Source organism: Vanderwaltozyma polyspora, genomic scaffold (genome assembly GCF_000150035.1).
Source record: "Vanderwaltozyma polyspora DSM 70294 KpolScaffold1060 genomic scaffold, whole genome shotgun sequence".
Classification (NCBI taxonomy): Eukaryota; Fungi; Ascomycota; class Saccharomycetes; order Saccharomycetales; family Saccharomycetaceae; genus Vanderwaltozyma; species Vanderwaltozyma polyspora.
The window spans coordinates 101,477-129,279 of NW_001834667.1; the positions used below are offsets into that span (position 1 = coordinate 101,477).

The 27,803-nt window shown below is 34.6% G+C and overlaps 12 protein-coding genes and 1 non-coding gene across 13 annotated transcripts; 8 read left to right on the forward strand and 5 right to left on the reverse strand.

Moving 5' to 3' along the window:
• Positions 1-6: 6 nt before the first annotated feature.
• On the forward strand, positions 7-111 carry Kpol_1060trna1. Its single transcript has 2 exons — positions 7-43; positions 75-111. It is a non-coding gene; the product is annotated as a tRNA-Trp (tRNA).
• Positions 112-1,908: 1,797 nt separating this feature from the next.
• Kpol_1060p42 (glycoside hydrolase family 16 protein) lies at positions 1,909-3,234 on the forward strand (the record flags this gene model as incomplete). Its single annotated transcript, XM_001645194.1, has 1 exon — positions 1,909-3,234. The coding sequence occupies one exon, from the start codon at positions 1,909-1,911 to the stop codon at positions 3,232-3,234; it is 1,326 nt and encodes a 441-aa protein (XP_001645244.1).
• A 539-nt stretch (positions 3,235-3,773) lies between these two features.
• On the forward strand, positions 3,774-4,244 carry RPC17 (DNA-directed RNA polymerase III subunit RPC17; the record flags this gene model as incomplete). Its single annotated transcript, XM_001645195.1, has 1 exon — positions 3,774-4,244. One exon carries the CDS (start codon positions 3,774-3,776, stop codon positions 4,242-4,244), a length of 471 nt encoding a protein of 156 aa, XP_001645245.1.
• Positions 4,245-4,860: 616 nt separating this feature from the next.
• Positions 4,861-7,026, forward strand: VTC4 (Vtc4p; the record flags this gene model as incomplete). The annotated part of the gene is made up of 1 exon (XM_001645196.1): positions 4,861-7,026. The coding sequence occupies one exon, from the start codon at positions 4,861-4,863 to the stop codon at positions 7,024-7,026; it is 2,166 nt and encodes a 721-aa protein (XP_001645246.1).
• A 321-nt stretch (positions 7,027-7,347) lies between these two features.
• CCT3 (chaperonin-containing T-complex subunit CCT3) lies at positions 7,348-8,967 on the reverse strand (the record flags this gene model as incomplete). Its single annotated transcript, XM_001645197.1, has 1 exon — positions 7,348-8,967. One exon carries the CDS (start codon positions 8,965-8,967, stop codon positions 7,348-7,350), a length of 1,620 nt encoding a protein of 539 aa, XP_001645247.1.
• Positions 8,968-9,777: 810 nt separating this feature from the next.
• Positions 9,778-11,943, reverse strand: MPS3 (Mps3p; the record flags this gene model as incomplete). The annotated part of the gene is made up of 1 exon (XM_001645198.1): positions 9,778-11,943. The coding sequence occupies one exon, from the start codon at positions 11,941-11,943 to the stop codon at positions 9,778-9,780; it is 2,166 nt and encodes a 721-aa protein (XP_001645248.1).
• Positions 11,944-12,677: 734 nt separating this feature from the next.
• MRPS35 (mitochondrial 37S ribosomal protein mS45) lies at positions 12,678-13,673 on the forward strand (the record flags this gene model as incomplete). The annotated part of the gene is made up of 1 exon (XM_001645199.1): positions 12,678-13,673. The coding sequence occupies one exon, from the start codon at positions 12,678-12,680 to the stop codon at positions 13,671-13,673; it is 996 nt and encodes a 331-aa protein (XP_001645249.1).
• Positions 13,674-14,319: 646 nt separating this feature from the next.
• Positions 14,320-17,463, forward strand: BBC1 (Bbc1p; the record flags this gene model as incomplete). The annotated part of the gene is made up of 1 exon (XM_001645200.1): positions 14,320-17,463. One exon carries the CDS (start codon positions 14,320-14,322, stop codon positions 17,461-17,463), a length of 3,144 nt encoding a protein of 1,047 aa, XP_001645250.1.
• Positions 17,464-17,585: 122 nt separating this feature from the next.
• On the reverse strand, positions 17,586-18,803 carry PUS6 (pseudouridine synthase PUS6; the record flags this gene model as incomplete). Its single annotated transcript, XM_001645201.1, has 1 exon — positions 17,586-18,803. One exon carries the CDS (start codon positions 18,801-18,803, stop codon positions 17,586-17,588), a length of 1,218 nt encoding a protein of 405 aa, XP_001645251.1.
• A 314-nt stretch (positions 18,804-19,117) lies between these two features.
• PET130 (Pet130p) lies at positions 19,118-20,125 on the forward strand (the record flags this gene model as incomplete). Its single annotated transcript, XM_001645202.1, has 1 exon — positions 19,118-20,125. One exon carries the CDS (start codon positions 19,118-19,120, stop codon positions 20,123-20,125), a length of 1,008 nt encoding a protein of 335 aa, XP_001645252.1.
• Positions 20,126-20,410: 285 nt separating this feature from the next.
• On the reverse strand, positions 20,411-21,400 carry TFA2 (transcription factor TFIIE subunit TFA2; the record flags this gene model as incomplete). Its single annotated transcript, XM_001645203.1, has 1 exon — positions 20,411-21,400. One exon carries the CDS (start codon positions 21,398-21,400, stop codon positions 20,411-20,413), a length of 990 nt encoding a protein of 329 aa, XP_001645253.1.
• A 1,105-nt stretch (positions 21,401-22,505) lies between these two features.
• On the forward strand, positions 22,506-23,390 carry SFH5 (Sfh5p; the record flags this gene model as incomplete). Its single annotated transcript, XM_001645204.1, has 1 exon — positions 22,506-23,390. One exon carries the CDS (start codon positions 22,506-22,508, stop codon positions 23,388-23,390), a length of 885 nt encoding a protein of 294 aa, XP_001645254.1.
• A 1,253-nt stretch (positions 23,391-24,643) lies between these two features.
• Positions 24,644-26,854, reverse strand: Kpol_1060p53 (uncharacterized protein; the record flags this gene model as incomplete). The annotated part of the gene is made up of 1 exon (XM_001645205.1): positions 24,644-26,854. The coding sequence occupies one exon, from the start codon at positions 26,852-26,854 to the stop codon at positions 24,644-24,646; it is 2,211 nt and encodes a 736-aa protein (XP_001645255.1).
• Positions 26,855-27,803: the final 949 nt, after the last annotated feature.

Sequence of the window (27,803 nt, forward strand, 5' to 3'; positions counted from 1 at the left end):
TAAGATGAAGCGGTGGCTCAATGGTAGAGCTTTCGACTCCAGTTAAATCCTGGGATTCCTCGGAATACAATTGCAATCGAAGGGTTGCAGGTTCAATTCCTGTCCGTTTCATTTAATTTTTTTGTTTTTCTATCTATTTTTTATTTTCTTGATTGGCAAATCGTGATGAATGATATAAGTTTCTTGGAATGTAAAGCTTAACATAAACATTACCAGTTCAATGAGTGAGATGAATTTCACTATTTACTATTTACTATTTACTTCATAAGCCTGATGATGAGTAGAATAGCCGACACTAGCTACATAAAAGGGAACCAACAATTCAGACTAGCCACGATAAACAAACTAGCAATTGAGGTGATTACCGTATTTATTTCAACATCTGAGAGATCTTTGAGTGCTGTGTATGAACTCTACGTCTTTATTTGAGCTCATACCCTTTACATAGTCTTGCGTAGATTAATCCATATCATCGAAGTCAGATATCTCCTCATGACTGGACCGTTTCAACAGAACCACGTATATAATGTTGGCGGTGACATCTGGCAATTACTGACATCTGTGAAAAAGTACACATAGATTTAATAATAAAAGAAAAAGGACAAGCAATTGAATCATCAAAGCAACTCCAACTTAAGAGCATTTAATTAATCCTTGTCATGTCATTCACATCTACGTAATACTGCCAACTACAAAGGCATGAATCCAAAATATTAATCTCGAATATGCAAGTAAAGCATTCAAAGAAAGAGTAACTTGTCTCAAACTGACTGTGCGCAGCTTCAACCAAGTTCTTGGGTCTCACATGTGCTCTCCCGCCAGCCCGCCCCTCCCTCCCTCCCTGCAGTCCTGAACCCCTGCCAAGTCAATCAATTTTTAACATCCCCATTCTATAACCAGCATTGGAACTAAACCTGAGTATACGAACCAGCCCAGCCTTTAAATCAAAACATCGCTTTCTCAACCACTACTATTCCTACTACCACTACTCCTCCTCCCCCTCCCTTTCTGTAGGTAACCGAGACCAACGGAACCAGCATTAGCCCCCAAAATATAAACAACAGACCACACACGTGACCTGTACCATTTTTCCCTCTCGAACGACACTTACCCGCATTAAAAATAAAACACACACAGAACAAGCGCGTTTATTCCCAGTTCCCCTTTGGCTCTGCTGCACATGTTTCTGAGGAGAACTGACACACGACGCGAACATTTCGAAAACACAAAAACACAACAACCCAAAATTTTGGTAATTTACGTGGCTGGGCAGCCTATCCGGACACGAAACGCTCTCTGCTGTCACGTTCCACATGTTCCATTCAGAGATGCACATAGAAAAATGGGAACTGTCCGGATACGAAAAAAAAATATGACGTACTCCTTTCGCGTTGTCTCGTGCTGTGCTGTGCTTTCCCCCCTCCCGTCTGGTCTCTCGTCTTTGTATGTCTTGTTTACTACAATTCGAAAAATTGATGTAATTTTTAGCATACATTTTCCTGTTTTTGTCTTGCTGTTATTTTATCGCGTGCTTTTTTTCTATAGTGGGCGGTATTTCTCAATTACAATGATCGATGGCTGGGTTTCGTTTCTAAAAGTAGAAACAAAATTAATATTGAACTATCCATCTAGCTTGTGGTTCATCAATTAATTTAATTTAATTTAATTTACTTTTTAATTCAATTAATTAATTATGTTTCCTATTCAAGGAACGCAAGGCTCATCCATCTCTACCAAGTCTTTTAATTCATCCCATCTCAAATATTTTCATTCTTTAATTTTTTATATATAAGAGTGTGTAACTTGAATCATGAAGTTGACTTCGAATTTGTCTTCCATCTCATTTCATTCTATGGATTCTATACTAGATCACCAAGACATACATATATACAAATAACTACGATCGTTATGCTATTTAACAAAAAATCTCTATTCGCTGCTTTGGTGGCTATGAAATTGGCTGCTGCCGACACTTGTAATCCTTTGAAAAGTACCTCCTGTCCAGACGACACTGCTTTGGGAACCAGTTTCTCTGAAGATTTCACCTCTGCTTCAAAATACTTCACTAACACCGGTAACCCAGGTACCATCGAATATGCTTCCGATGGTTTAGCCATTACAATGAAAAAAAGATTCGATAACCCAAGTTTGAAATCAAATTTCTATTTGATGTATGGTAAATTCGAAGTCATCATGAAAGCTGCTCCAGGTACCGGTATCGTATCTTCTGTTTTCTTACAAAGTGACGATCTAGATGAAATCGATTTAGAATGGTTAGGTGGTGATACTACCCAATTCCAATCCAACTATTTCTCAAAGGGTAACACCACTACCTACGATAGAGGTGAATACCACGGTGTCAATGCTCCACAAAATGAATTCCACAACTATACCGTCGACTGGGCTATGGATAAGACTGTTTTCTACTTGGATGGTGTTCCAGTTAGAACTTTGTTGAATACCACAAGCGAAGGTTACCCACAATCCCCAATGGCATTATATCTAGGTGTCTGGGCTGGTGGTGATCCAAGCAACCCACCTGGTACCATTGAATGGGCTGGTGGTGAAACAAACTACGCTGATGCTCCATTCTCTATGTTTGTTAAACAATTAGTCGTCTCTGATTACTCTTCTGGTAGTTCTTACTCTTACAACGGTCAATCCGGTAGTTGGGAATCTATTCAAGCTGCTAACGGTCAAGTTTATGGTAGATACGGTATTGCTCAAGAAGAATTTGCTAATTTGGTTGACGGTGAATCTGTTGAATATGCTAACACCGCTTCCAACTCTACCACTACTACCACTACTTCTGCCACCACTTCTTCTGAAACTTCTGAAACTTCTGAAGATGTATCCACTTCAACTGAATTCTCATCCAGTTCATCTGAATTAAAAACTTTGTCAACCTCATCTGATATTTCAGAAACCTCAACCTTTTCTTCATTGTATCCAACTAGCAACTCTTCCACCATTGAACCATCAAGCACTGAATATTCATCATCTAGTTTGTTCTTCAACAGCACTTCATCAGCTCCAGTTACAACTTCTGCTTCTAGCACAAGTGAAGTTCAAACTACTATTATGTCTAGTAGAATTTCTTCTTCAACTGTTGCTCGTAACACAAGTAGTACTACTACTCACGAAATCAGCAGCGCTAACTTTGGTAATGCTGTAATTGAAAAGAGCAACTCTTTGTTTACTGTTCTAGGTTTAGCTTTAGCCTTTTTCATGTAATAAGCATCGAGTATACATCATGATCCATGTATTATTTTTCTTTGATCATGCCATTTCAACTCACAAATAAGTTACATTTCATTCAATCATTCATTTCAATTCTGCAATATTACACATTTAAACTTTTAAGAGTAATATGATGCTGTATTTTCTCTACCTCAGCATGCATACAGTGTAGTTAATAACCACTAATGCCCCAATTTCGTTTTTAGTTTGTACAATAAAATAGTTTCTAAATAAATTCTAAAATAAATAGGACGATTCATCATGTTAATTGTTTCATTACAGTGTCGCCATTAATCAACTTGGTCTAGCCTCATCTCATCTCATCTCATCTTATCTGAGAGTTGTAGCGCAGTTAAGGTCTCGTGAAAAATTTACCATATTGAAAAATTTGAATAGATCAAGAAGTATATATAACAAGAGACGAAGTATTGTAATTGTTGTTTTACTTTGAGAAAGTGACAAGTTATATTAACACTCTACTATTCGAGGATAAACCCTATATAGTCAACCGTGCTTTATAATTTGGAGAGAAGATGAAGGTACTTGAGACAAGAGATGCATTTTTAAGTGATTACGAAGTACTACAATTTTTATCAAAATTGGAAAGAAAACATAATTGGATAGAAGATACCAACGATGAAAATAACAGAAAGAAACACAAAAAAAACCATAGATACAACCACCCAGAGTTAGAGTTCATAACTAAAAACACATTATCCTATTTGTCAATAGACAAGAACTATCTTCCGCAAGAAGAAGAGCAAGAAGAACAAGACAAAGATGCATTAAAAACATCACCATTAAATCGAATGAATGATGAACGTTTCACAGAACTAGTCAATCAATTAAACGGTTTCGAATTGTTCAAAGCAGAAAAATTACAAATAGTTAATCAGTTACCGACTAATATGGTCCATCTATATGCAATAGTAGAAGAATGTGACTCTAGATTCACAGAATTTCAGGTCGAAAAACTCTTATCAATTATAAAAGAATATATATAATTAAATATGACATATTCAAATATAAATCTAATGAATCAATTACAGATATAAATTGTATGTTAAACTTTAATTTGCATCCATCTATTGAAGATGTAGATGTAGATGTATATGTATATATAATGGCACCATACTAATACTATCTATATACCACTAATAATTGCATATGGTCTGATTATTTGTTACCCGGAGTTCTTGATAATATCATGAAGAAATTTAATACGATAATAATTTGGCAAACTTATATAAAGGGACTGTCGCCGACTCATTCTTATAACTTCAATGAATATCCTTTATGATGAGGATAAGCAACACGTCTTTTTTGGTTTCACGGTTCAAGATAGGTCCAAGAGATTCGAGGCTTTGAGGGAGAATTAAGAGTGTAGACTAATTGATACTTTGCAAAGGAGACAAGAGTGATTCCTTTTTTTTTTTTTTTTTTAAAGATTAATTTTGGCTTTGATTTTGGTTGCTTTATATTGTACATCATCCTAAGGATTAATTAAGTGTTCGGAAATATATATCCATATCTCTATTTAATTGATTCTATTTGCTAGATTTTAAGGTTGGCTTTCTTCTTTTTTGAATTCGACGATATTACTAAATTATTGGGTTTGTTATGAAGTTTGGCGAACAATTGACAAAGTCTTTGATAAGACAGTACAGTTATTATTATATCTCTTATGATGATTTGAAAAATAGCATCGAACAAGGTCTAAAGGGAAATAATAATGTCTGGTCTCAAGATTTGGAAACTAAATTTTTAGAGTCTTTAGAAATTGAGTTAGACAAAGTTTACAGTTTCTGTAAAGTTAAACAGAGTGAAGTTGTTAGAAGAGTTAAAGATGCTCAAGATCAAGTCAGGCACACTGTAAGAGCATTAGATTCAAACAACCCTCCTTCCGAGCTGGATTTCGATATTTTGGAGGAAGAACTAAGTGATATCATAGCTGATGTTCATGATTTAGCAAAATTTTCACGTTTAAACTATACAGGTTTCCAAAAAATCATTAAAAAACATGACAAAAAGACAAAATTCATCTTGAAACCAATCTTCCAAGTACGTTTGGATTCAAAACCTTTCTTTAAAGAGAATTATGATGATCTGGTTGTTAAAATTTCTCAATTGTATGATTTAGTTAGAACTAGGGGTAATCCAATCAAAGGTGACTCTGCTGCAGGTGGTAAGCAACAAAATTTCGTCAGACAAACAACGAAGTATTGGGTTCACCCGGATAATATTACTGAATTGAAATTAATCATTCTAAAGCATTTGCCGGTCTTAGTATTCAACACAAATAAAGAATTCGAAAAGGAGGACTCTGCAATTACTTCAATTTACTACGATAATGAAGACCTAGACTTATATTATGGTCGTCTGAGGAAAGATGAAGGTGCTGAAGCGCATAGATTGAGATGGTATGGTGGTATGAGTTCCGACACCATTTTTGTAGAAAGAAAGACTCATAGAGAGGATTGGACTGGTGAAAAATCTGTCAAGGCAAGATTTGCTTTGAAAGAAAATCATGTAAATGACTTTTTGAAAGGTGGGTATACTGTTGAACAGGCTTTTTCAAAAATTCGCAAAGATGGAAAGAAATCCTTAAAAGAAATCGAAAGTTTGGAGGCCTTGGCAATTGAAGTCCAGTATACAATGTTAAAGAAAAAATTAAGACCTGTTGTCAGATCGTTTTACAACAGAACAGCTTTTCAATTGCCTGGAGATGCCAGAGTGCGTATATCTCTAGATACCGAGTTAAGTATGGTAAGAGAAGATAATTTTGATTCAATCGACAGAACTAAAGGTAATTGGAGAAGAATGGATATTGGTATCGATTGGCCTTTCAAACAATTGAATGATGAAGATATTTGTAGGTTTCCTTATGCAGTGCTTGAAGTCAAATTACAAACTCAATTAGGTCAAGAACCTCCAGAATGGGTACGTGAATTGGTTGGCTCACATTTAGTTGAACCTGTCCCTAAATTTTCGAAGTTTATACATGGTGTTGCAACATTATTAAATGATAAAGCCCAGTCAATTCCATTTTGGTTACCTCAAATGGATGTTGACATCAGAAAACCTCCTATTCCAACTCATATTAACATCACAAGACCATTGAGAGAAAATGAAGATGACGAACAAGGAGATGATGATGAGGAAGACGAGGATATTGCATTGGTCGACGCCATGACCTCGGCTCCAGGTAATTATATGGATCAAGAAGAGAGAATGGGATATGGGTCAATTGCAAACGAACCTTCAGGGAGTACACCAATAGTTAATGCAAGCGCAAATGCCGTTTATTATCAAAACAAAATAGGGAATTCGTCAAATATTCTATCAAAATCATATTACGAAGTTGCCTCATTTTTTGATTCTTACTTTAATGGTGACAGGATTAGCAAAGTTCCACATGGTACTGTTTTTGATACTCAAGTGAAAGCACCACCTGGTAAAACCATTTGTGTACCTGTTCGTGTTGAACCTAAGGTATATTTTGCGACCGAAAGAACATTTTTATCTTGGCTATCGATTGCTATTTTGCTTGGTGGTGTCTCTACCTCCTTACTTACATATGGTACTCCAACTACCATGATAGCATCAATTGGCTTCTTTATTACCGCCTTAGCTGTCATTGCTCATACCACTTATGTTTATACTACAAGGGTTGTTAATATAAGATTAAAAAGAGCTATTGATTATGAAGATAAGATCGGTCCTCCAATGATTTGCGTTTTTTTGACTTTGTCGATCCTGTTCTCATTCTACTGTAATTTAGTATAAACCCATATCTCAATTTTCAACTGTCACTGACTGAATTGAAAACTATCCTATATTTTTAGTTCCCATCCCTAAATTTATAAATATTTAGTACCTGTAAAAAATCAATTGATACTTATGTAAGTAAGATTATATATTATTAAACTATTATCATGCATTAACTTTTCTAAAATCTAAATATTAAAAATCTTCCTATATAAATATATATATAGATAAATATGCAGATGTTTCATTATTATTAACAAATTGAATTTCTATAAGGCATTCAGATGAAAAAAATATATATTACGTCTTTTATATCTCAATTACAAATGATTAGATAGTTTATTCTTCATGATTTCTTACACCGCTGACGATATCATCAACTCTCAATAATAAACATGCGCTTTCAATAGCGGTCTTGATGCTTTGTTGCTTAATTACCTCTGGCTCCCAAATACCATAATCTACCATATCAACCACTTTACCGTTATCACCATCGATACCCATGGTATGATTACCTTGGGCGTGTTTAGCTCTTAATTGTGATAATATTCTAATTGGACTGCCACCAGCATTTTGTATTAGTGTACGTGGAATACATTCCATTGCATCTGCTACTGCTTGATATGGCCATTGTTGGATACCTTCTAACTGTTTAGCCTTTTCAGCTAATCTGACAGAAACGGCCATTTCAGTAGCACCACCACCTGGAGATAAGGAAGGTGATAACATAACATTACGAGCAACAGCCATTGCATCGTGTAAGTTACGTTCAATTTCATTTAATATATCCTTGGAACCACCGCGCAACATAATAGTACATGCCTTTGGATCTTCACATTCATCTAAGAAGGTAAAATATTCATCACCTATCAATTCAACCTTAAATAGACCACATTTTGTACCTACATCAGTTTCTTTTAAATCTTCAACACGATTAACAATAGTTGCACCAGTGACACGGGCAATTCTATTATTATCAGATTTCTTTGTTCTCCTTAAGACACTACAACCACCTTTTAGCAAGAAATGTTGAGCTAAATCAGAGACACCTTTTTCTGTAATTACTACAGTAGGTTTGACTGCTAGAATTTGTTCACACATCAATTGGACTTGTTCTTCTTCGATTTGTAATATTCTTTCCCAATCTTCTTCGTTTTGAATTTCAATGTTGGTTTGAGATTCACCCTTCTTATATTCTAATGGACAATCTAATAAGACTACTCTTGGGTCTTTCACTAGTCTAGACATTTTTGGATGAACGACATCTTTATTTAACATGACACCATTTAAAACACGGGAATCCATAACTTCTCCACCTGGAATTTTTTCTATACGAACATATCTTTTGGTATCAATTTCATATTTAGGTTCACCTTCTGCGACGGTGCCAAGATCTATTCTTACAGTTTTCACAGCTTTTAGTGCCAATTCACACATCTTTTCGGACCAATGATTAACATATTTAGTACCAATAGAAGCTTGAATCAATTTTTTCATGGCAGCATCATTTTCTGTATCAACTGGTTTGCTGACTTCGTCGATGACTTCCAAAGCATCAGACAAAGCCTTCTTCAAAGCCTGAATAATGATAACAGGATGAATATTTTTTTCGATCAAGTATGGCGCACATTGGGTTAAAATATCACCTGCCAAAATGATAACAGTTGTAGTACCATCACCAACCTCTTCATCTTGAGTACGAGACAATTCCAACATAGATTTAGCTGCTGGGTGAGCAACGTCAATTTCACGTAAAATAGCATGACCATCGTTAGTTAAAACTAAACCACCCATTGGATCCAAAAGCATCTTCAACATAGCCTTTGGTCCCAAACAGGTACGGATGACATCAGCAACAGCTTTAGCAGCTGTGATATTAGATATTTGAGCTTCACGACCTGTGGTACGTTCTTGTGAAGTATTCATAAAGACTACTGGAGCTTGGACTGGAGCTTGCATTTTTTCAATAGTATTATTTATCTGATCTATTTTTTCACCTTTATTCCTACTTCTTTCTCTTGAAATTGAATATTACACTATAAATAGACGATAAATCACCTTGAAATTCCTTCAATCGATGGCTGTTGGTGTCTATAATCCCATCAAATCCTTCTTTAAAAGTGGCAAAACCTCTTAATTTTTAATTCTCATCAATTTTTTTTTATAACAATTTGATCGATACGTGGAAAGTGATAAAAAATTAATCGTTGGATATCCATATCACGTGACTATGATTATATTGGCTATTTTGTTAATGAGCAGGGTAACTAACCAGGTTAGATATAATGAAGAATACAGTAATGGCATAAACCATCACCATACTGATGAGGACACGCAGTTACGAGATACAATGACCTATGCATTATATATACTACATAAATAAATCGAATTAAATAATAAAAAATAAATTAAAATGCTAAACATATTCTCCTCTTGATTTAATGACATATTCGATATGACATTTGCTATGAGATCTTGAAGGGAATAGAGAGAAAAAGAGAACGATAGACAACAGTATTGGAACGAACTAACGATTACTGAGGAAAAAAATTGACCTCTAATTCATATAATCAGTTTTCTTTATCTTTTCATAAATCTATTTTTCCAGAATATATTAACTTCTAAAATAAACACCAGAATGCAAATAGGAACAATAATTGTACAACAGAAGTTTTATATTCTCCCAAATATTAAAATTGTAATTAAAATAATTGGCACCAGTTTTGAATAAAAATATTAACTATGGTCAACATTATATCCATATTATAACTAAATATCCAATTCATCTTGACCAAATGAAGGGATGTTATCACTGTCATCAAACTTTGGTTCTTGATCAGGATCGTCACCATCATTATTTCTTCTTGGAGTCTTCAAATGCAACCTTTCAAAATCATCTAAATAACTAGGTGATGAATAATCTGGGATATCTCCTGCTTTAAATGGAAATTCACCTGCGCTAGTGATCTCCAAATCAGATTGTGTTATAGCTTTTACGACAAACTTCTTTAATGAGGTAAACTCACGGTTACCATAGTTTTCATCAACTTGAAAAACAATGGAGTGCACTAATGGCCTTAGTTTGATAAACCAAGGTGGTAAAGGAAATTGTTGCCTTATTTCGGTTTCTGCCAAGTTATAGTTATATTGACCGATTTTAATATACGTCGAATCCTTAGCAAACAACTGACCTTGTTTAAATAGTTTTGCAGTATCCAAAAATTTTGAAATAGACGACCTATCATCAGCGAGTTTGACATATACTGAAATAACCTTTGGCGCAGAATTCATCATGTGGACGTTATTTGTTAATCTACCATGGACATATGATATTCTAAATAAATGCAATGGCTGTTGAAACCGAATTGCCCAAGAACAGTCATTAGTTGAGTCACATTGCCAATAAGTAGAACTACCTCTCGTCGTCGATAACAATTCTATTGGAGATGTACCATAACCGTATTTCCATGTGGAAGAAGTTAAATGATTTAATAATCTAGTACCCATAGAAAGACTACCGAAATCTAAATCATCTTCCCATTGATGTTGATTGGCATTGTAAATTTTATTTACCATTTTTTTTAACAATATTGTCGAATATTGATCAGGAGAAATATTTATTGAACTTTTGTATTTTGCATTTTCATTTTCTATTTGTTCTAATTTTGTGCTGACCTCTTGCCATATTTCATGCTTGTTCAATTGTAAATTTCTGTTTAATTCTGTGATAAAATAATCCTTATCAACATATTGAAGTTGATTCTCCAAGACTTCTTTAATATATTCGTTAAGATCGTACTTTAGTTCTGATTTTAGATCTGTTGGTTCAACATGTTGAATCAAATCTGACAATAACCCAGATATATATTCATGTAATTCTGGAATAACTAACATCGATGAGGTGCCATTCACTACTACAGGTATTTCATTTGGCAAACGGTGATTTAGTTCTTCAATAAGTTTATCGTGCCATTCAGTTATATTTTCCATGGAAAATTTAGAACGATAATCTTTATTCATTGTGTCCCAGTTTGTCAAAGACGATGATAAAGAATTTACTTTTGTATTCAACAGTTCCAACTGGGCTTGAAAATCAAGTATATTAGAAGGTATCAGTTTTTTGATATTCTTCTCGAATTGTGATATGACCACTTTTATTGTCTTATCTAGATCTGACTGATACTGATCATTCCTTGTATTCATTTCCTTGTATAAATGATTCACTTGTTTTTGAATATTACCCAACGATGTTGGTTTTATTGTAGAAAATTCACTAATAGAGCTATCTGTTTTACCATTTAGAATCAATGGTATCGTTAGAAGCAAAATAAACATCATTGTAATTCCTAATGAGATATTTCTCAAAAATTTATTCGAATTACTAGTAGTTATGTCTTCATTATACCTTACAGATTTGTCATGAAGCATAGTGTCATATTCGTCTTCATATTCATAATCCGTGTCCTCTGTAGATATATTTTCCATATCTGTTGATGTATAATCATCAATTTCATCATAATCTTCTATAAAACTTTCATTTGCCTCTTGGAGACTGTTGCCTTCATCATCATCATCGTCAACATCATCATCGTCATCGTCATTGTCGCTGTAATTCAACCAGTCATCATCTTCGTAATCTTCATCGTTGCCATCGGATATGCTCTCATTATTAAGTATATTTTTCTTGAAATCATCGTAATCATTTATGGACTCACCAGTCTCTTCAATCATGCCAATATTATATCTATTAGTAGTCCCCTCTGCTGTATCCTCAATGCTACTACCGCTACCACCACCTTCGGCTAACGGCCCCCTCTGAACCCTAGAGTTCCCAATTGAGATCCTTTCCATCAACAAATCCTTATAGGCCTTCTTCATGGACCCATTGCCATTATTCACCTCCACAACCTCATGTCTATCCTTTCCACCCTTCATATTTCTCAAAACCGAACTGATCGAAATGATATTAAATGTAATGTTTACTACAACTTAAGTACAGTTTACAAAATCAAACAAACTACCAAACGATCAACCTTTAGCACATAAACTGAAACCGTCTCAATCAAATCAAAAACCAATATCCTCCTTAAAACCAATCCAAAAGTTAAACCTTCAAACCGAATCTATATATATAAATATATATCTATTCAAAGATATTGATTCGCTGTCTTCCCCAATTATAACCTTATACTAATCGGATTCAAACGAAACAGAAAGTAAAACCTCAAACAATTCACCGGAATAATCAAATATACCACTCCAAGCAAACCCTTTACCATCATAACTCATCAAAACAACTTAAACTTCTCATCATCTCATCGTCTCTTTCTTTCTATTTGGATATATATTTTTTTTGTAGTGTCTAATTGAAATTTTTAGATATGTCCATGATAAAACTTGAAGATAATTATAAGCTGGAAAAAAAACACTGGTTACCAGTTAATGAGATCTTTATGTTTAAGTTTTGGATAGATTGAATGAATTGAGGTTGGCTAAGAGTGTCGAATATTGTTATATTTAAGCTAGTTTTATTGTTTATTCCTGTATTGGTCTTTTCAAAGAGAAGAATCGCTTAATTTTTGGTGGTTGGAGAGGATATATACATATAATTTTCTTTTTAACGATTTAGCTTATATTGATTATAATTAAGATTCGTAACGAGATCAAGGATGAATTGTAATGTTACTTTAGTGCAACAGGTCAGACAGATGTCTGGGAAACGGATTGCTTATCCTTTTTATCCGGCCAAGAGATTGACTAGACAACATCCTAAAGTTCATGATACTAATTTGAAGTATGCTATGCGTCAATTTTTGGGACCAAGAAACTACAAAGGTGAATATGTCTTGAACAAATATTTTAGGGTTCCAAATGACCACACACCTAACTATATCAAACCTGATTTGGAGAAAGGTCAAACCTTGAAGAATCCTGCCACTGGTCAACTATTGGTCGAGAGACACGATGGATCTTATGAACCGGCACGTTCGAATAAGAGGTTGGAAAACATTCCTCCAAAGAGACTATTACAGCCATTCCCAGAAAACCCACACTGTGTTACAAATTATATTATCAGCGATGAGTTGAAACAGAAGATATATAAGGAGATCACTAATCAAGGGTCATCGACACAACAGGTTGCTCAAAAATACGGTTTGAAGATTCCACGTATCGAGGCTATTGTTAAACTAAATGAAATTGAACGTAGTTGGGAATCTGAGAATAAGATTAATAAAGATTTACGTAATATGTCTACCACACTATACAACATGTTCCCATTATTTGAACCTTCAATTGATGCCAAAAGAGAAAATTTGAGTGAAATTCCAGTTCCACCAAGTGCGTTGAAATCAAGATTCTTAACCATCGCAGAGTCTCAACCATTCGGACCGATCGATGCTGCCAAAGTTTTGGAATTAGAACCTGCCTCTGACACTTTGGAAAAGCTATCCACCATCGGTGAACATTCGAGTGGTCATCAAACAATTCGTAAGATCAACAAGAAGGTCATCTACGGTGAAATGCTTCAAGGTGAGAAATCGTTGTTTAAATTCACTGAAGCTAGAGTTGGTAAAGTCGGTTTCCGTTATGGTCGTGTCAACCGTGACAACAAGAAGGACCGTAAGATTGGATTCAATGAAGCAGGTAAGATGGTCTACATTTAATTTTCCTCTTATCTGTTTTTTTATTATTTTATTATTAATAACAGAATCCCAAAATTCGATCCCAAATCAATTCATTCACGTACATAAAACCTGTAAATATACTTATATACAAATAAAAAGAATAACAAAAAGAATAACACAAGGAACCAATATATATCTACATGGACCCAACTTCTAGCAATCAATTGAACAGAAATCAGTCTATCAAGTTCAATTGATCACATCTTTTGAATCGTTTCTGGTCTGCTCTGGTCTTACTGCCAACTTGACTGAATCCTTTAAACATTATCACCATTTGGTAGCGTCGTGTAAGTTTTTTGTAAAAGGGGCATTAAAAACCCAAATCGAAACTTAAAAGAACCAATTAAACAGAAGTTATAAGTAGTTTTAATAGTTTGATTTGGTTTAATATTCGGGGAAACTACAGTCTAATAAGTACTTTTTAAGGTGAATTGTGTTTTTTTGAATTGCTGAGACGGTTTCCGGTTAGATTGCAATTAGAAATAACTTCCCTTAGTTTTTTTTTTGTTATTGTACTTATTTCGATTTAATTTAGTTAGATCGAACTTTCAAAGTTTTTGAAAAAGACACATATTGAATTTAATTTTTGTAGAGTGAAAGATCTGTTAATATTTTGTTACAAGATATGTCTCAACCTTCGGTTCCATTCGAAGTTGTTGCTCATTTCCCGTATGCCTCTGAATATGAAGATGATTTGAATTTCGACAAGGATCAAGTTATTAATGTCACTTCAGTGGAGGATGACGAGTGGTATTATGGTGAATACAAGACTGCAGATGGTGTTATGAAAGAAGGTATATTTCCAAAGAGTTTTGTATCTCCAAAGGGTGATGCCTCTGCACCAGCACCAGTTGCAGCTCCACAAACTGTAGCTAGTGATAGTCACGATGATGATGATGATGATGATGAGTTTGATGATGCTACAGAACATATTCCAGCTCCTGTTGTCACACAACCACCAGCAACAGAGAGATCTACTGAACCTACCGCTACAAAAGAAGCTGTCGAAAATAAGCTGAAAAATAGATTATCAATGTTTGCTCAAGATTCTACACAACATGTTCCAATACCAGGTAAACAATTCCTACCTTCGGATGCAGCACCTGTGAAGAGAACTGTAGTCGCAGAACCACCAAAATTTTATGTCCCACCTTCAATTTCTAATGAAATCCCAAAGAAACATGAAGAACCTTCAGCCCCTGTTCCTGAACCAGTGAACCGTTCTGAAGTAGAAAGTGAGGACGTTACAGGTGCTCGTGCTAATGACGAGGAAAACCTACCTAAAATGAGTTTAAAAGATAGAATTGCTCTGTTACAGGAACAACAAAAATTACAAGCAGCAAAAGAAGATGAAATGCTAAAGAAAAAATTAGAAAAAGCTGAGAAAAAACAAGCTGAACAGGAATTATCCAAAGTCGCAACAAATCCAGAATTATTAGCAACAAGTGAAGAAACTGAAGATGTAACTTCCGAACCTGTTGTAGTTTTAGATGAAGAAACACAAAACTCAGAAGTTGTATCTAATGAACCACAGGTACCTCATATTCCTAATATTCCAGAGCAAGCTGCTTTCTCTAATACCGCCCCAATTCCACAATCCACACCAATGGGTACTGAAGAGGAACCAACTGAAGAACAAGGTGCCGGTGCAGACGGTAATGAGGAAGCTGAAACTGAGGAAGCGGAGGAAGAAGAAGAAGATAGCGAAGAAATACGTCGTGCTGCATTGAGAGAAAGAATGGCAAAACTGGCTAATGCAGGTAGATATGGGAACCAAATGGCATTCAATCCTTTCGGAATGCCTACAGGCGCTCCAGTACCTTCTGCTTCAGCAAAGAAAAAAGTCACCAAGGATGAAGAGGCTCCTGTGCCAGAAGCTGTCCCAATTCAACAGGCTGTACCTGTCATGCCATTTGCAGACCCAAATGATATTTCATTCTTAACCAAAAAGAAAACAACTGATAGCGAGTTTGGAACTGATGAGGCTACAACTGAGAATAAAATTGATGATTTAGAAATCCAAGAAACTTCAGAAACTCAAAAGGGAAACGAATCTGAATTTATAAGTAATGCCAATGATGAATCGGAAAAAGTTTCCCCCGAAGATAATCAAAAATCGTCCACATCTGAACTATTACCAGAGATTCCAAAAGGTATCGCTGATCTTAAAGAAGATGAAATAATTAATCAAACATTAAAAGATATGGCCATTCCTCCAATACCAGAATTTAGCGCCGATGTGGAACCAACCATTCTTTCATCAACAAAGGAATTGCACATTGAAAATGAAGAAGAAAGTCCAACAATTGTTCCATCTATGCCTCCTATTTCTGGTGCTCCTCCTATTCCCCAACAACCAAAAACATCCAAAATGGCAGTACCACCTCCAGTTCCACAAGTGCCAACTACTACAGTTTCTATGGAGACTCCATCTATGCAAGCACCACCTGTACCAGGTGCTGTTCCTGTGCTACCACCTGTCACTGCTCCTATCCCAATACCAGTACCAGTACAAGAACCAGAAGTAGTAACCACTCCTGCTCCACCAATCCCAGGTAGTGTTCCAACTCCATCAAGCAAGTCGACTACAACAAGGGCACCACCACCACCACCTCAGGTACCACCACAAAGTACATCCACAGCTCCACCAGTTCCTACTTCAATGCCTGCACCACCAATTCCAACTTCCATACCTGTTCCTACAGAACATCATGAATCAACGGTCAACCGTTCTGCCCCACCACCACCACCTCCACATATCACAGCGTCTCGTGCTCCACCACCACCGCCTCCAGCAGTAGCAGTGCCTCAAACATCTGCATCTCCTGGTCCACCTTCTAGTCGTGCACCACCTCCACCTCCTCCAGGAACAAGTATGGAGCCAATGCAGGCACCACCAAAAATTCCTATGTCAAATGAAGACTCTCATCATCAACCTTCAGATACTAGCAGAAATTCCTCAGATCTTCCAAACCTTTCATTGAAGAGAACCACAAGCACAAGGGAAGGTATCGATTCATTACATCAAGTCGCAATTGACTTGAATACCAATGATGATTGGTGGCTCAAGAAGGAAAAACCTACTAGATTGATTAATCCAAAGTTACATTTTATTATGGAAATTGATGAAGATACTATTAAAAAGAGAATGAATAAAAAATATGTGATGAGAGACTTTTATATATTATTTGAAGATTTGTCACAATTAATGGTTTCAGTTATATTCGATCAAGAGGATCCTATTAATTCAGCTCAATTCACTCAAAGATTTATTTCTGGCCCAAATCGTTCTGAACTGTTACCTATTTACGGTGAGAAAATTGGTGCAAATATTGCAAAAAAGGCCCATTCAATGATTGGTTCTAGTTCTGGAGATTTAGTTACTTCAATTATTAATGAGTACAAAAATCATATTATTCAACCTATCGCTGATAGGACCTTTGGTGTGCCAATAATTAGTTATAAAGCAGGCACACCTTTGGATACACGTAGTTTACAAGCAATAATGCCTGGTGATATAGTTGTTATAAGAAAAGCTAAATTTGAAAGCCATAAGAAATTGTCAATGGGGTCAAAGGAAGTTTCTGTTGGTATGAATTCTGTCCCGTTCAGTGCCGTTGTTACTGAGTTTGATTTCACCAAAAATAAAATAAGAGTGATTGAAAACTGCGACGGTAAAGTTATTCAAAGTAGTTACAAATTGAGTAATATGAAAAGCGGTAAGTTAAAAATATTCAGAATTGTTGGCAGGGATTATGTTGGATGGTAATTTGTATTCAACTATTACAATTTTGATAAACTTTTTATTGACTCTATACTAATTACTAAATAGTATGTATGATATTTAACGAGCTCCTTATAGTATAAATCATTTTAAGAAATACTAATTAACTATTCAATCCATTTTGGGATCTCAGTTACAAAATTGAAATTGTTTTCATTATCAGAGTATCTCCATGCATGTAAATATAATTCCAACTCGTTTAACTTAATCGGTGATGATAAATCAGATCCACATATCTCACACACCTCATCATTTCTTTGCATGGAACTAGAATTTTGATATTCTCTTAATTCTTCTTCAAGCTGGTCGAATTTTTCCTTGAGTGTGGAAGGAGGAAGACCTGATTTCTCCCAAGAAGCCAATTCCAATAAAAATCTTGATCTTTTTGGATACTTAGAATGTCTTAAATTATAAAAGTGATCATTGACGATTGGGAATCCTAATCTTGCCAAGTGTATCCTAATTTGGTGAGTTCTGCCTGTCAACGGTTTACACAACACAATACTTTGATCCAAGTCAGGTATATATTTTACTGGGTAAAAATCTGTCTTAGCTTCCCTTGATGGTGAAAGACCGGCGGGAAATTGTTTTTTCAACTCCAAAGTAAATATATCAGAATCGACAGAACTCTTTAAAGCAGGTGTCATAATCCTCTCTAGAATCATTTCTTGAGTTAAAATCAAATCAGTTGGAACTTCTAAAATTTTTGGAAATTGACCTTCAACCCTAGCGAGGTATAACTTTGTCATATCATGGACTCTAATCTTTTCTTGCAACTTGGAGGCAATTATTTGGTTTTTTGCCATAATTAATAACCCTGAGGTAGTTTTATCCAATCTATAACAAGGAGAAACCAATTTCCCATGCTTCTTCAGTATTTCTGTTAAAGTATTCAGATAATATTGCCCAGTGGGATGAACAGGAATACCTGAAGGCTTATTTACCACTAATAACTCATCATCTTCATAAACAATATCAATTCCTCCTATTTTCCCTTCCACAATAGAGTTCTCTTCTTCAATTGAAGTACACCATTGTTTAACCGGTGGTTCATGATTATGAGTAGTCATCCCAATGATATCCTTATGCTCAATGGGTAACTCCAACACATCTTGAACCTCCAGAAATCTATCACCACGTCGTATCTTGTACCTGCCAGATTTAATTCCCTTCAGATACTCATCTGGACCTTGCTTCCTGAACTCCTTTGTCAGAACTGTTAAAAGTGGTAATCCAACCCATCGACCTTTAGCATATGAAGACCTCTTACTAAGGTATGGTATGATATTCCTCAATCCATTGGCATAATAGACATCTGCACTCATCAAGCAACCATAAAGTCAGCAGAACAACTGCAATATAACTGATCCTAATCTATTTATCCAGCTGTTTCTTGAAGTCAATATCTTTCTTAAGATGTTAATATCAATTTTTTATTTAGCTCATCGCATCGATCGATATCAATATTTTTAACCTCTCACTGAGGACATAACCCACTATTTAAACTTAGAAGAATAAGTTAACCATTGAGAAGTGATGGAAAGTCTCTGAAAGGGTTGATCTGAGCATATTGAGAGTCTTTGATGAATTCCAATACTAAGTCTACGGTTTGGAAAGAGTGCGGTTTATTTGAATCAGGATGATAAAGTCGAAGGTGAGTTCTGCAGGTAAAAAATTATATCTGAATGAGGCTAGTCTTATTAAGAATATTTATGATCACACTTCCCAAATAGTGAAACTGGATACTAAACCTATCTCTATTGAAGATTTATCGAAGTGTGAAGCAATTGAGTCAGATGAATTGGCTTTACCTTTAGAGTATCAAGTCCTGTCAGTTTATAAGAAGAAATTAAAGGGTAACAATCCCATAAAAGAGGCTGTTGCTCAGCTTCGAGGCATTCATTCACCTGTACAGAAGTTTAGAACGATTTATCGAGTTTTTAATAAAGAGTCTATGTTATACAAATGCAAATATTTCAGATTAACGTATTTCCCAACGGATCATTTTCTATGTTTATATAGGAAAAGCAGACCTGCTATTAATGTTATGACATCAAATCCTTTAATATTCAATGGGAATTTTCCAAGAAAGGATGATGACAATTCAGTACCTCTTGAAAATGCCCAATCAGAGTTAACAAAGAAATTTCGAACGATTTTACGAAGATATCCATCAATCGATCCCAGGGACTATGCATATATCAGAACAATGGCACGTAACTCAATTCGAATCCAATTTATTAAAACCTGGTGTAATCTAAATGGGGACAAAGCAGTAGAAGAAGCAATCGAATACGGCCTCAATAAGTCAAAGAAAACCAGTGCGTCACTTGAAAGTTTTAAAGATGAGAAGAAGAAGTATTCATTTATCGATTCTGATGGTCAGACTCTAGAAGGGGTTGCTAAAGATGGGTATTATCAATATCAGGTATTCAAATTTCCAGATAGGAAATGTAAAAAAGAGTTTGAAGCATGTGTTAGAGAAAGTGTGTCAGCTGTAGCCAAATTATCATGGAGTGACATTCTAAAATGCAAAGGAACCGATAAAAATATATCATGGGTCGAGAGGACAAACAGCTCATTAAACATATCTGCTTTAAACAAAATGTTGAAAGGCCAAGAATTACCTACACTTCTGAGAAAATAATATACTGGATGACATATATATATATATATTCATTGGCATTTACATTGGGATTTATTGAACAATTACAAAACATAAAACAGTTAAATCGGATTCTTCTTAGAAATTTATAAATAAACTAGAATAGTTGTTATTTATTACATGCAATGGTGGGTACAGCATATTGATATTCGAAATAATTAGTTAGGAATAAGAAATGCATTTTTTAATATTTAAAATAATAATAATATTAATTCTATATCTGTTTGAAATAAATGGATTGAAGGTTATAAAAAACAACCAAAGATTCTATACTCTGTGAGAATAATCCTTCAATATACCAGCCATATGTGTATTTGTAATTTTCCCTCTTCTTTGTTTTTTCTTTTTGATGTCGATTTTTGTTGTTTGCCTTTTGATAGTAGCAGGGTCCACACTTGCAGGCTTCAAACCCAGATCTTGCAATTTTCTTGGCAACTCTGAGAATTGAGGTAATTGAATATTTTCCCACATTTTCACAAAATCTTCGTCAATATGATTTAAAAGACCACCATTATTATACCATACATATCTTGGGGTTCTGTCTTTCTTAGTTCTCAACACCAGAATTTTACTTTCTTCTTCTAATTCGTTAATAGTCTCGTCACACTGTGGCCAACCGTCTTTCAGTTCCCTACATGAGATACCTTTGAAAGTGACCTGTGATCTTAACAAGTTCAACAACTCTTGGGCTGAATGAACGTCATAAGTAGACATGTATTTAAAGCTTCCCTTTGCAGAGTCAAATTCTATTTTCTCTAGTTTTTTCAATAATTCCACGATTTTATCATTCTTAGTGATCGATAAGTAATCCAACAACTCGTTCAATAGCACAGGTTTCCCCTTCTTTTGAATATATTCAGTGGCCCACAACAGTTTTGAAGAATCATGACTTCTAGAGATATCCGATTGACTAGCCTGAAGGGCTGCAGCTGCCAAAGAACCAGGACGAACTTTCTTCATCGGAGAATCGTCATCATCATCAATCTCAAATATATTCTTTTCATCTTCATTCTTATTCGTATCCCCATCCTCATCTCCATCACTCAATACAACTGCTTCCTCCTTCTTTACAGAAACCATTTCCCCTTCTATCAAATCATCATCCTCCCCATCCATCTCAGATGCAGGTCTCTTCTTTGGACTTGGAGTCTTGACACCAGAACTGGATACCGAATCCACCGTAAGTACAGGTGCTGATTTAACCTTATTCTTAAAAGCATTCAAGTTAGCCAACAAAGGATCACTACTTTTTTCCATGTTTCCTCAATTTCTCTAATCAATACAAATATCCAACGCTAAATTTATATTTATATTTATATATATATGCAAACACCTAAAACCTCAATATCCCTATTAATACGTATCCAAAATCCCACCTGAAATACGAATCAGCAACCAGTTACCACTCTTGCTGTGTGACATCCATCTTATATCATCCATTAAACTCTTAAACATTTGATATATCCAACTGGTTTTAAATCAAAATTTTTCATTAGGGCTCTTGCCTGTTAATTTTCCATATTCTGGTTCTCGAGCAAAAAGAAACTTGAAAAAAAACCGAAAAAGTATAAATAGCAGACTGATTTCGAATTCGAAACTATTTCATTCCTAATTCCCAATTTTTAATTCGAATTTTAGTTGTTTTATTTGGTTTTGTATATTTTGGATTTTTTTCTAGAAGTTAAGTAATGCAGATGGCTTTGTTCGTATTGTGGGGGGGTACGTCTTGGCATTGGTTGGATATCTTTTCCGTTTCAATCAATGTTTTAGTTCCCTTCTTGTATCATCGTAATGATGGTATGAAATTTTTTTAAAATTCGAGCAATTGGCCGTAGATTAAACTAGTACCATGGGTCTCTTTTGGACAGTCTACTGTTCATGTAATGGGAGGTCTGTGGTATTCTCAGCTTTAAAACCATCGCTGTTAGAGGTTGCTTCTGAATTATGTTTGGTTAAGCGATCCATGAAATGGTGATGACCTAGAGTCTGGAACATCATGTATATGTATATGTATATGTAATTTCATTATAGTAGTTTTCTTGTGTAGTTTGTAGTCAGCTGGTGTGTCTTGGGCCTGTCCCTGGCTGTGGCGATGACAATGGCATTAGTAGCTTCTGCTGTTACGATCACTGTTTTATTGAGAGTTGTTTCTCTTCATTATCGTTTCTTTTTCACGGTTTTCCATCACAACTGCTTCTTACTAATGTCTCAGCCAGCTAAACGGTAGCTAATACTTCTTATAGATTCCAAAGATGTCTTGACATAAACATACATATATATATATGCATACATACCCAGTTTACTTGGCTCATAGACTATCCAGATTCATACCTGTAGTGACAACTGATCCCTCAATCAAACAATGAACTTCTCTAACGACTCTGAAGAGAAAGTATTCAATGAGATCTTTGACCAATTGCCAACATTAATCAAAGATAAATGTTCAGACTATGATGAATTATACGGTTATAAATTGAATTATAACGATTCCAAAGAAAAACTGGTTGAACAATACTACGATGAAGACATTGCAAAAGCATTAATCTTTAAGATCTGTAAAGCTTACCAATTTGATAAAACTAAAATTATTACTTCAATAGTAGATATTTTAAACTGGAGAAAGAGTTTCAATCCATTGAGTGCTGCTTACAAAGAGACTCACAATGAAGCATTGCAAACTGTAGGTTTGTTAACTTCTTATCCAGACGATGAACCTAACAAACGTGTCGTAACTTGGAATTTGTATGGTCAAATTGTTAAGAAGAAAGAGTTATTTAAAGACTCTTCAAAATTCATTCGTTACAGAATTGGGTTAATGGAAAGAGGTTTACGTCTATTAGATTTTAACAATGATGCAAACAACTACATGACCCAAGTTCACGATTACAAAGGTGTTTCGATGTTTAGATTAGATTCTGAAATCAAAGCATGTACAAAACAAGTTATTGCAATCTTCCAAAAATACTATCCTGAATTATTATACGCCAAGTATTTTGTCAATGTGCCATCGATTTTAAGTTGGATGTATGATCTAATGAAATCGTTCATCGATGAACAGACAAGAAAGAAATTCGTTGTGCTAAATGACGGTAATAAATTAGGTAATTATCTTAAATCCTGTCCATCAGAAAACTACGGTGGTACTGATAAAAAAAACAATCTACAAAAACAAGATGTCGACACTCCAAGACCTACTCCTTACGCCTTATACATACTTGAGTCACAAGCAAATGAAGATATTGATTAAGTAGATTTAATAACCTTTTCGCAAGCTTTATACCTCCTTTCCTTCCTCCTCGCTATAACGTCCCCCTCCCTTCCCCTCGAACCAAACCAAAACCAAATACAAGAAAGAAGCATGACATTTTCTGATAACCTAATTCAAGGACTATAATAGCAAGAGTTACAGCAATAATAATAAATTAATAATAAGTAATAAATATAGAATTTTATAGAAAAGAAATAATTCGAATCGTTTAGAAACCAATAGAAACCTATATCAGATCATTAATACCTCAACAAGTTCTCTGAAGTACATTATCACTTTTTCTTTCTTGTCAAACCATCTAGCTATCTATATATTTAACTACAACGTACATACCATACTAGAATTTGAGGCTAATAGGCTCAGTAATTACTAATAGTTTCTTATTAAGGGTACTTCTGGTGTGGTACTACTAAAAAGGAATATTACATTATGTAGATAACTCTAATTTTTATTTTTACAATGTCTATAAATACCTGAATCTCTTGTCTTGGTTTAAATCAAATTATTATGAATTCCCAAACTGAAAGAAATAACAATATACTCAACAACTATTTATTTTTAATAGTAGAAGTAATTAAACAAGAACATATATATTTATAAATCAGAAATGACAGCTTTAACAAATCACACTCAGCATGGTAGATATAGGTATAACCAACGTGACCCGAAAAGGGGATTCATTAGTCATGATTCAGTAGATGAATCAATGGATGGTTATGATCAAAGAGGCTATTTTGACAGCATGGCAGAAAGGGACTATGGTTATACTCAGAATAATAATCAAATGTTTTATATTGTGATAGAGGTTCAAAGCCCATCTGTATCACTGCAGAATAATTCACCCTTTGATGAAAATGGCAGAGGTTATTCAGAAATAAATCAAATTGAAAATAGTTGATACGGAGTGTTCCAAATCAATATTCATTAATTCATCCATCCATTGAAAAATCATATATAGCATTTAGTACTTAAGTAACATCAAATATCATGAACCCCTATATACCATTAATAATAAAATACCATTTTAATACAGAGATTGATTAGATTATGATAGATGTTGTATTTTTTTATATTAATCTTTATATATAAAGTTCATTAGTTATATAATAAAAACTGCAAATACTCCGTAAAAGATGTTGTCATTAAAAGTTACATTAAGTTTAATCAAATAGATTATGATGTTAAAAAAACCATTACTATAAAACATTAAGGGGAAATCTAGTATCTTATTATTAAGCCTTATCGTTAATACTTAATTTATCGAAATCTTTTGCTGTTGGATCTTTCCAAGCTGAGTTTTCAGTATTATCCAATTGATGCATGTTGTGACCATTTTCGTCTGGTGGTGTAGCCATCGAAAATGAGTTATATGGATACCACTCACCAGTAAATGGTTGTTCCGTTATAAATGGATGCATGGCTGCCTGTTGTGGAGTCCATCTTTCAAATGGATTAATATTCAATATACCATTTAAGAAATGGATTAAACATTCACGTTCACGCATTTCCCTTTCTAATAACTGCGGTGAACTCTGGACCTTCTTCGAAATTCTATAGTTTTTGATAATCTCCTCCAATTTTTCAAACTTAAAATATCTTTTGCTTGGAGCTTCAGTAGCATGGAATTCCATATTAAATTCATCAACAGTCTTTAATCTGTATTTTGGTGGCTGTACTTGTGCTATATGTGGTTGATTCATGTTAGAATCAATATTTATTAACACATCGTTGTTCTGATGAGAATCTACTGGAACCAGGTATTTTTTAGAGTTTTTACCTCTTTCTATCATCCAGGTTGGTGGGTATCCTAATGCATTTACAATTCTCGTTAGTTGGTTAAATTCTGAAGCTCCCGGGAAGATAGGGATACCTAAAAATAATTCGGCTACAATACAGCCTAATGACCACATATCAATACTAGTAGAATATGGGATACCCAAAATAATTTCTGGCGCACGATAGAATCTTGATTGAATATACGTATATAGAGTTCTTGTTTCCTCACATGAAGAACCAAAATCAATGACCTTGATATCTGGTTTATCTGGTGCACATAGAGTAATATTTTCTGGCTTCAGATCACAATGTACCAACTTGCTTGATTTTAATACTGTTAATGAATCTAGTAATTGTTTTGTAAAAGTTCTTATCAATGGAATCCTTAAACCGTGAAATTGATTTTGTTTTAGTAACTCATATAGATTATTACTTAACAATTCAAAAACCAAACACAAATGATTTTTATGCACAAATGTATCATACAATCTTAGGAAATGATGTTCATCATTTGGATCAATTTTCTTTTGGATCAATTCTAAAATTTTAACTTCTGATATACTTTGGTTAACATACTCTGATCTTGATTTAACCACTTTAACAGCTACAATTTCCTTTGTCATAACATTTTGACATTTTACAACTTGACCAAATGTACCTTGACCAAGAATATCTAAAACTAAGTATTTTCTGTTTTGCTCAGTACCTAGAACATCATTGACATAAAGAATATAATCACTATTGACATTATCAAAGCCATTATTGCCTCTTGGTTCATTTGGTTTTGTAAGCACTCTCTTTGGATTCTTGGATGTTTTATAAGCAAAATCTGGAGAACACAAGGAATAAGTTGTGATTAACCCTGTTGTCAAGGCATTCAATGGCGATATTTCCTTTGAATTTAGAGATGCTCTTCTATAATCGGGTGTTGGATTAATCAGGGGTTGTAGATCGTTTGCAGAATTTGTGATATGCATTTGAGGGATATGAATTGGTTGTTGTTTCACTAATGGCTCTTCCCTTCTAATTGGATGCAAACTTGGCGTCATTGACTGTGGATAGGCACTTAAACGTCTATAATGCGTTATAGGAATAGATTGATTTGCAGTTATTGTTGGACCAGTATCGGGTTGATATGAGACCGCGGCAACACTCTGTCTTCTGTAAAAGTCATTTGGATCAACAAAGTTCATGGATGGTCCCAACCTATCCGCAAACATACCATTGTCATTGGCAAGGAATTGTCTTTGTTGCTGATATGCTGCAGTAGATTGAGGAAAATTGGCAGCTTTATCAGATTGAAATGGATTGGTGTTAGCTGTTCTTGATGGTGGTGTAACCAAACTAGATTTTCTTCTTCTATAATCTATATCTAACATTCCCATAGAATTATCTGGAAAAGGACTGGCGGCAAGACTGTTTTTCCTGGATGCTGGGTCATTTCGCCAAGGATTATTGAAAATAAATTGACCTGGACGCATACCTGGATCGATATCACTATTCAACGCAGATTGCTGTGGTTGTTGTTGTTGCTGTTGCTGAAATCCACGCTGTTGCGTCATAAATGCTGGATTCCAGAAATCTTTCTTTTCCTCATTATTATTAGAATTTCCATTATGATTGCCATTATCAAATGGCCGATTGTTTGACATAACCTCTCCTTGCATTTCGTGATTTTTATTTAAATGAAAAAAACTGTTCAATGAAGATCCAGTCTTTTAACGATATTTTTTCAAATTATTGAAATTAAGGAATATATTTATATGTGTACTAGATAGCCCAAACTTTGATTATAACTAATTTTACCAAAAATTAAAAGGCAATCTTGGAAATGTTTTCTAAAGAATGTACTCTCTTTATGTAGTGACAAGGATTGTTATTTTATGATTTGAAAAATAACAAAGCCTATCCAACCAAATAATATTCTCTTGGTATAACAAATCGAGAGATTTGATAAGTTTAAAACCATATATACAATACGATACCCGTTTATATTTCCTAAATTTTAAATTAATTTCCAAACGTTTAAATTCTAACAACAGTTTAAAGCTTTTTAAATTTTTAATCAGAGGCAGCACAACATAAAAGATATATACGTACCGGTTATGGCACAACAATTTCAAATCCAGAGAGTTAGTATTACCCTGTAGTAGAAATTCACACGGAGGCAGATGAATAGGAATAGGAATAGGAAAGGGAAAGCAGACAGAGACAGACAAACACACTGATTTAGTCTACCAAGTATTTGGCTATCTGTTAGTTTATTAAAGAAAGCCTTTGAGTAGCTCTCTAATAAATTTTCTTTTTTTTTTATTTTCCTTTCTTTCTTACTTTATTAGCTTTCGAAATTTGCCAGGGAGGCGATATTAAGTGAGGGAGTCGGAGGGGTGACAAAAGTATATAATGATAAGTATGTAGTATAGTATAGTGGTGAAACTTGTCTATACCACTTACTTATTAGGTTGATATTAATGATATTTTTTTTTTTTTCACGATAATTTTTCAGTTTGTTTGTTCTTCAATTTTTTATATGCAGGGAGGTTTTTTTTCCAAATTACCTTTTTCACTATGGATCCCCCTATTGTTTCCCTAGGTTTGATATGATGAACTAAGTAT